The 9,645-nt window shown below is 39.8% G+C and overlaps 1 protein-coding gene across 1 annotated transcript; it reads left to right on the forward strand.

Annotated features, from left to right (window-relative positions):
• Positions 1-1,029: 1,029 nt before the first annotated feature.
• Positions 1,030-9,097, forward strand: LOC109930207 (ornithine decarboxylase-like; the record flags this gene model as incomplete). Its single annotated transcript, XM_048593765.1, has 4 exons — positions 1,030-1,192; positions 4,739-4,851; positions 7,645-7,859; positions 8,023-9,097. Coding segments are annotated over 4 exons (582 nt in total), but the record flags the coding sequence as incomplete, so codon positions are not given.
• Between the last annotated feature and the right edge of the window lie 548 nt (positions 9,098-9,645).

Genomic DNA, 9,645 nt, shown 5'->3' on the forward strand with positions numbered 1-9,645 from the left:
GTTGTTGGAGCTGTACTCAGCCAGGCAAGTGAGGAGTATTCTGTCACACTGGTGACTTGTACCTCGTCCATGAAAGACAGGCTTTAGGGAGTCAGGAGTTAGTTACAGAGGCAGCACTACTAGGGTCTGATCTAATCTTGCAGCCACTGCATTTATCTAGGTAGTCCAGTCTGTTAAAGTAAGCACAGTGCCTCTCCAATCTCTGCAGTATATCCCTTGATAGTGAGTTTCACCCCTTGAAAAGCAGCTGTCTTATAGAAAGTATGACAACAGGACAGAAGGAGACCATTCAGCTTGTGTTACATGTGTTGGCTTACCATAAGAAACAATTCAAGAAGCCTCACTCCTTTATTTTTTTTTCAATTTGCCCTGCAAAGTTTTACTTTCTCCAGCATAATGTGGCATAGTCTCGGCGTTTGAAGCAAACTTTGTGTTGGTAGTTGATTGTTGTCAGTCTTAGCTCAGTTTTATTGAAGGAATTCATGACAATATTAGTGCAGTATGTTTCTTGCAGTGCAGGTGGCACCTTTCTTGTGCAGCAGCAAAATCCATTATTGGCTATTGACACAAAATAAGGTCTTAAAAGTCATTTCTCTGCTCAAAAGAGATCATTCTGAAAGGCAGTGTTACACCCTTCCAAATAATAACTAATTTTGGATGATGCAATACATTAGTCTATTATTCCTCATTAAATTCCATGAGAACTTCATTTATGCTATTCCAATTAACTTGCTGAAAGCCAACAGATTTAGAACAGGTTCTTCTCTACTGCTATCAGATGCATGAACAGACCTCTCACTTATTAGAGTTGATCTTTCTCTGTTCCTTCCCTGTAGCTGTAACACTGTATGCTGCAATCTGTTCTATTACCCTGATGTATTTAAGTAATGTATGATTTGTCTGGTTAGCATGCAAAACAATACTTTTCACTGCATCTCGGTACACGTGAAATGATAAATCAAATGAAACTAAACAAAGTCAAAACGCTAGTTATCTTACATTAATCTCTCATTCTTTTCCCTGTTTTAGTTAGCAGCAGAGATCAGTCCCGCATTGGACATTTACTTTCCTGACAAAACTGAAGTACAGATAATCGCTGAACCAGGCCGTTATTATGTGACCTCATCCTTCACACTGGCTGTGAATATCATTGCTAGAAAAATTGTTAAATATTCTCAACCCAGCTCCAACGGTAATTTTCTTCACCATCAAAATATTGAAAACACAAATAGTATATTGTTCTTATGTGAAAATATATTATGTATGATAGTGATGAGACATGGATTTATTCAAGTAATTAACGGAATTGCAGGAGATAGGACGTGGAAGTTAGCTGCTTCACACAGACAAAAAGGGAAGAAAAGTAATTGCTGTGATTTGCTTCAAGACATGACAGTAATGAAAACTCTGAACGTGCAATACACGTGGTAATAGCCTGGTGTTACATTCTCAGTCTGTGTTGACCTAGCTGATAGTTGGAAACTGGATCGAGCCTCAAATAAACACATCATGACCCCTCAGAAATCCTGAAGTACTCTGCAAGAAGTGCACAGCAAGTTGAATCTTCTGATGGACAGTTCCCCAGCTATTTGGGACCTGTGCATATGTCTCCATCTCTTAGTTAGAGAGTTTTGGGGGAGATTTAACTTACTTATTTGAATATTTAGAAACAAAAACAGAAATTGCTGGAAAATCTCAGCAGGTCTGGCAGCATCTGTGGAGAGAAAGCAGAGTTAACATTTTGGGTCCACTGACCCTTCTTCAGAAAGTAAACTAAATACAACGGTGAAAAGAGCAGGTCAAGGGTTAGGATTCCGATCAGCAAGTAACTCATCTCCTGACTCCCCAAAGCCAGTCCGCCTTCCACAAGGCACTGGTCAGGAGAATAATGGAGTTTGCCTCATTTTCCTGCACGAGTGCAGCTCAAACAACACTCAAGAAGCTTGACATTAACCAGGACAAAGCATCCTGCTTAATTGGCATCACATCCACAAACTCCACTCTTCCACCACTGATACTTAGTAGCGCAGTGTGTATCATTTACAAGATGCACGAAAGTTCTTTAGACAGCATCTTCCAAACCCACAACCACTTCCATCTTGAAGGACAAAGTACCAGATATATGGGAACACTAACTTCTGCAAATTCTCCTCTAAGTCAGTCACCATTCTGACTTGGAAATATATCAATGGTTCGAAGGTTTTGATCCAGCAACTCCCTCCCTAATAACACTGTAGGTCTATCTTGAGCACTTGAACTGCAATGGTTCGAGAAGGTAGCCCACCATCACTTTCCCAAAGGCAACCAGAGCAATAAATACCCTGGATTCCTATTGATTCCAGCTTTGCCAGGGCCCCGTCATGCCACACTCAGTCCAATGCAGTGTTGGTGTCAAGGGCTGTCAGTCTCGTTTCACCTCTGGCATTCAGCACGTCAATTGATGATGGAAAATAGGGAAATGGTGGAGCTGTAATTATGTGGTTGCCTTCACTGTGGAAGACTTCTCAAAGATACTTGAAAGCCAACCGTGAATGGGAGGGAGCAACCTAAAACAAAAGGGAAAAGGTGCAAGGAAAGCAACAAGAGCAAAAGACTGAAAAGTTCCCAAGATTGGGTGCCCTGTCATTGAAAAATTGCAGCTGAGGTAATGGTTTTAATCTTGCAAAATTCTGTAGATTCTGGAAGGATCCCACCAGATTAGAACATATCTAATGTAACATCTCTGTTCAAGAAAGGAGGGTGACAGAAAGTAGGTAGCCATTGGCCAGATTGCATAACATCCCTTGGGAAATTGCTGGAATCCATTACTAAGGATATTGTCGCAGATAAGTAGACACTCATAACATACTCAACATGAAGCATCAATATTGCCTTGTGAAAGAGAGATTCTGCTTTTGTTTATGGAAGGAATAAGGTGAAAACAAAAGAATCTATGGATTACCTGTGCTTGGTCATACTGAAAGGGAATGAATGGACAGATTTTATTGTCACGTATATTTAACAGTGAAAAGTACAATAAAATAAAGTGAAAATCTTCCACTGTCACCATAATCCAGTGCCATTTTGAATAGGTTACAAATATCAAAAAAATGTTATAGCTTAAAGGGAGTCCATAAGCCTTCTGCCACCGCTTTGCTGCTGCCAGTGCCGGACCCAAACAATGTCAAGTCGCCACTCCTTAGGTGCCATCTTTTGCCGCTGGGCCTATGTCGCCTCCATCAATGCAGCTGATACCAGGTCCTGTGCTTGCCTGTCCGCCGGACACCTCCTTGACACTGTTGCCAGAGTCCGGCTCCGGCCTTACCAACCACCTTGCCGCCACCACTGCCGGAGTCACATCAGCATGAATAAAGAATTGGTCAGTCATCTGAAAGGACAGTATAGGATGAAATGAATATACTTACAATGGTAAGCAGTAACCCTGGCCCCAAAACAAGTTCTTTGAACCTTGACCCTCTGACTCCTGACTGTCCAACTGTTTCTTCTGACCCTCCAGCTTCCTCAAACCTCAGATGTCTTGACCCTCCAATCCTATGGGCCCTCCTCCAATCCCTCAGCTTGACCATCTGACTCATCCCATCTTCCTTACCTTCCTCGATTCAACCTCACTCCCTGCCACTCTACCCACTTCCAGCAAACCCTCCACCAACCCATCCAGCTGGCACCCTGCTAACCAACCATCCACCATCATGCCACATCATCAATTAACTCATTCACATCCATTCACTGACACACTGGAAAGCTGTTTAAATGTTCCAAAGTATTTGAACATGCTGGTGATTGAACCAATGCCAGAATATGGCATCTTGTGCCATAAAAAGGCAGCAGGCTTGGTTTCCTTGATGAAGGAGGATGCTGACATTCGGTCTGTTCCATGTTTCTGAAGAGGCTGAATTCAGAAGTCTTGGTCGAAAATGCAGAGCTCAGTCACAGTGGAATCAGTAGCAAGGGGTAGCAATCTGATTTTAAAATTGGTTGGGCTCTCACTCCTTGACTGTTGTTCAGTAATTTATATTAAGAGGGTTTATGCATGGTTTTCTGAAGTAGATGGGATCAGACTTTGATCTGTTGCACCCAACAGAGGTCTAGAGTTATATAGCAAATAAGGAGGGCATTCAGTCCATTGTGCCGTGCTGGCATTTAAAACTATTCAATTAGTTTCATTTCATACTGTTCTTTTTCTTCATAATCCTACAATTCCTTTCTTTACAAGCATTTGTCCAATTACATTGTCAAAATGACAACAAAGTTTGTTTCCATTACCCTTTCAGACTGTACATTCCAGATGAAAGTAGCATTTTGTAATTCACACAGAAAGACATGTCAACATAGGGTAACAATGTGCATTGATTGTAAGGTGCCACATCAAAATGAACCAATAGAATACATCTCCACTTGTGTGTTCCTGCTTTAAAATTTGTACAGTTCATCGTCCAGTAAACTGGACACATTCAGCTCACTATAACCAATGACAAATGACAAGTGATGCTGCATCCTGGGAGCACTCAAGCAAAAAATTAATTCCAAAAATGGAAATTATTTGAAACTAAACTAAAATCAGGCACGTGTTCCACTGCTCACCTTTCCTGATTGTGCGACATAAAGTGGCACAAATGTCAACAAAAAGGGGAAGAAGAACTTTCTACTTTACCTTCATAATCCTTTTTGACCATCACAGTGGCAGTTTATAAAGTCTATTTGTGAATCTTTTAATAAGTCTTCAACTTTTTTTCCTTAGATGAGGAAGCTGGGAATGAGAAGACCATGATGTACTATTTAAATGACGGTCTGTATGGGTCTTTCAATAATTTTGCACAATATCGTGAACTATTGAAGCCAATCCCATATAAAGTAAGAGTTTTAGGAAAGAATTTTATAAAAGAAAGTATTACTTCTGTTGATAGCTATGTTGTATTGTTGTAAATTGTTGCAGCCTACTGAAGAACAATTACTTTTACTTATATAGCACCATCAATCTAAAATCATACAAAGTGACTCATCAGGAATATTAGGAATCAAATTGTGACACCAAGCCACATGAGGAGATATCAGGAGAAGTGACCAAAAACATGTTGAAAGAGCTAGGTTATAAGAACCTTCTTAAATGAGATTAAAATGGAGAGATTGGGAAGTTTAAACTGTTTTCTTGTGGGAAATTGAAAGCTTCAGTCCTAAGCAGCTAAAGCTCCAGTTGAGAATGTTGGAAGAATTAAAATCAGATTTATATAAGAAAGAAAGAATATAAAATAACAAGCTATAATTGGACAAGCTCATAGATCAGTGAAGGATGCAGAGCTGGATGGTTACAGAAATGAGGCGGAATGGGGCCATGGACGAATTTGAAATCAATGATGAAGATTTTAAAATCAAAGCACTACTTGATTAGGTACCAATGTAGGCCCGGTGGTGAAGGATGAACAGGATTTGGTGTAATTCAGGATATGGGAGGCTGAGTGTTATGGATATGGATGGTGGTTGCAGTAGATGATGAGCTGGTCCACTGTAGAAATGGACATCTGAGGTTCTACTGGATCACATATAGGACCACAGAAATAGCATTCAAAATCTTGCATTTTAGAAGCTTCCCCGATATTTAGGAATATTTTTCAAAGGTCAATTTAAAAGCTGTGACAACGGGAGTAAAGGTGGAGGTTAGCCCTAACCCTAAAACTATCACAGGTTAGATGAATTTGCTTAGTTGATCGGTTGCCAAAGAACACACTCTTTGACATAAGGGAATATTTGAGATAGGGAATATTCCTTCTTAAAGCCATCCTTACTTCTTAATGGCTGACACATATGTCAGTGAAGGAGTCGATAATGTGCCTTTCAATGACCACTTGGAAAACTTAATTCCTCTTCCAACAGATGCTCACAGCACAAACATCTTCTATCATTTAAGATCAGTGGAGAATACTCAGTGTGAGGGATATGTATTTTGAGAAAAGTATAGAAAAATAAGGCTCTTTGTCCTTGAAAGGGACTGTACAAATAAAGACATTTTGGAAGTTAATAACATATTCCAAGCAATCTGAGAAAATCATATGGTGGAATTGGAGGCCATCCAGACAAGGTTCACCAGATTGATTTCATGTATGGAAGGATCTTCTTAGGAGAGGTTGAGTAAGTAGAACTTCTATTCATTGCAATTTTGATGAATAAAGGGAGACTTGATTGAAACATATTATTCAGATTGGCAGAGTAAACTTGAAGAGGTTCTTCCCCCTTGTGGGAGAGTTTAGGACCAGAGCCTGGAATCTCAGGGTAAGGAATCATTCACTGAAGACAAAAAATGAGGAAGAATTCTTTTTCCGTCAGAGGATGGTGAATCTATAGAAATTTTTACCTCAGAGATTAAATCGTTAAGTATATATTCAAGTCTGAGAAAGGGAATGAAGGGTTATAGACATAAGGCAGGGCAGTAGAGTTGAAGATCATCAGATTAGCCATGAACATACTGAATGGAGGAGCGGACTCAATGGGCAGAATGACTGACTTCTGCTCTTCAAGCTTATGGCGTAAAATAACAAAAGACAAAGGAACCTGTGCACAAAATATTTAAGGGCAAGTTCTAGACAGAACCCAGTATGCAATAGTAGAGTCACAGAATCATACAGCACGGAACAGACCCATCAGTCCAAATCGTCTATGCTCACCATTACCCCAAACTAAACTAATCCCACCTGCCAGCATTTGATCTATATCCCTCCAAACACTTCTTATTCATGTGCTTACCTAAATGTCTTTTAAATGATGTAACTGAACCTGCTTACACCACTTCCTCTGGAAGTTCATTCCATACATTATCCATTTTCTGAAAAAAAATTGCTCCTCATGTCTTTTTTAAATCTTCCTCCTTTCACCTTAAAAATATGCCCCCTTGTCTTAAAATCACCCATCCTATGGAAAAGACACCTGCCATTCACCTTATCTATACCCCTCATTATTTTGTAAACCTTTATAAGTTCACCCTCAACCTGCTATGCTCCAGTGAAAAAAGTCCCATCCTTTCCATATAATTCAAACACTCCATTCGCAGCAACATCCTGGTAAATCTCTCTGAACCCTCTACAGCTTAATAATATCCTTCTTATAACAGGAAGACCAAAATTAAACACAGTATTCCAGAAGAGGCCTCACCAATGTTCTGTACAACTGCAACATGACTTCCCAACTCCTTTACTTAAAGGTCTGCGCAATGAAGGCAAGCATGTTAAATGCCTTCTTAACAATCTATATATGAAAATGATTCACGATAATCTGAACAATGATCAAGTAGTAGGGACATTTTAAAAGAAGTCTGGAGTATTCAGGAGGTAGGAGAATGCCCTCGAGTGGCTTGGGGTCTGATGGAAAATTGAGCTCAGCTGGGAAACAGCTTTTGCCATTTGTACTTAGCTGTGTAACTTAAATATGCTCATAAAGTGATCAACAAAGGAATGAGAATGGAAAATATTAATAGCAATGAAAAAGGAAACAGCAATGATCAACATATACAGGATCTTGGCTTTGAATGATGACATAAAATAGTTGGTAGTGAGTCATCCTTATGTTTTACATTTCTCCACATTTTTACTTCCATTGACTTCCCCATGAATTACACTTTGAAGTTAAGAAAATTTACCTGGTATTTATTTCGCACAGAAACACTCCCTTGACCAAAAGCTGTATAACACCAGGATTTGGGGACCCACCTGTGATGCATGGGATCATATTTCCGACACCTGGAAGCTGCCTGAACTGGAGATTGGAGACTGGCTGCTCTTTCAAAACAATGGAGCATACACCATCAGCACTTCAACCATGTTCAATGGCTTTCATGCAGCCATGACACATTACGTAATATCCAAGGAGGCCTGGTAAGGAAAAGAAAGTATCTATCCCTCAAATTTAGAAAATGGGATATTATGTTACATTTTATTGTAGTGATATGTTGCAAACAGGTTCCTTTGCGCAGATGTAATATGTACAGCATATAAATATGGGATATATAGAATTTAGTCTGTGAAACCTTCTATACAGGAATACCCTCCAGAAGATAAAGAAAGAAACGCAATCTCCAGTGCAAGAACAGGATGATGTAGATACTCAACACCTGGTCATCAGACATTAAGATGTAGGATAGAAGCAGGCATTTGGTCCATCGAGTCTGCTTTATCATTTATTGCAATTATGACTGATCTGATAATCCTTAACTCCACTTGTCTGCTTTTTCCCTAAAATACTTGTCTCCCTTATGATTAAAAAGTTGTCTTTCTCAGCCTTGATTATTCATAATAATCCAGCCTCAACAACTGCCTGTGGTAAAGATGTCCACAGATTCACTGCCCTCTGACAAAAGAAATTCCTTCTCATCTCTGTCTTAAATGTATAAGTTCCCAGGCTCTCCCACAAGAGGAAACTTTCCTCATTTACCCTGTCAAGTCTGCTACAGAACTTTCTTCAAATGAGGTCTCCACTCCTTCTTCTAATCTTCAATAAGCACAGGCTCACCATACTCAATCTGTAACCCCTCCGTACCTGAAGTAAACTTAATGAATGTCTGCACTCCCTCCAATGACAGGTACCCTTCCTTAGATAAGGGGAACAAAACTGTTCACAGTATTCTAGGTGTGCCTTGTGTTGTTTTAGCAAGAATTCCCTCTTTTGAAACAGTGATGAATATCCCTTTCATCATCAATGCAAATGATGAAAATTATTCATATTCCTCCAACACTTAGATAAACATACAAACATATTTGTTCAGCTTGGCTTTACATTACTCCTTGTTGATGTACTGTGATGGATTAAATTGCTAACAATCAATGTTCAGTGTAATGAAACCTATTTATCTTCTTTGTGATGACAATTTTTCACTTTCCCAGAGCTTTGCCATCCAGATGAATAGGCAAAAGTAGTCCTAAAAGTAAACTTTCTTCTGCTACACTGTTTTTCAATGTTAAATGTATGTAACTTGACTGTCAATTAAATTTAATGGGATAATTTAATCATCAACAAACTGAGTCACAGAGTCCTACAGCACGGAGACAGACCCTTTGGCCCAAACTGGTCCATGCCGACCAAAATATCCATCCACGCTAAACCCATTTCCCTGCATCTGGCCCATATCCTTCTAAACCTTTCCTATCCACATATTTGTCCAAATGCCTTTTAAATATTATTCATGTACCTGCCTCAACCACTTCCAACGGCAGCTCATTCCATATGCGCACCAACCTCTGTGTAAAAAAGTTGCCCCCTCAGGGTCCCATAAATTCTTTCCCCTCTTACCTTAAACTACTGCTCTCTAGTCCTCAATTCTGTAACCCTGGGAAAAAAACTGAGTGCATTCACCCTATCCATGCCTCTCATGATCTTATACACTTCTATAAGATCCCCCCTCAGGCTCCTAAGCTCCAATGAATAAAGTCCTAGCTTGTCCAAACTCTCCCTATAACTCAATCCCTTGAGTCTTGGCAACATTCTTGTAAATTTCATCTGCACTCTTTACAGTTTAATAACATCCTTCCGACAGTAAGGTGACCAAAACTGAACACAATACTCCAAGTGCAGCCTCACGAACGTCCTGTAAAACTGCAACATAACTTACCAACTTCTATACTCAATGCCCTGACTGACGAAGGCCAGTGTGCCAAAAGCCTTCTT

The sequence above is a fragment of the Rhincodon typus genome, unplaced genomic scaffold (genome assembly GCF_021869965.1).
Source record: "Rhincodon typus isolate 14 unplaced genomic scaffold, sRhiTyp1.1 hic_rhity00003800, whole genome shotgun sequence".
Lineage (NCBI taxonomy): Eukaryota > Metazoa > Chordata > Chondrichthyes > Orectolobiformes > Rhincodontidae > Rhincodon > Rhincodon typus.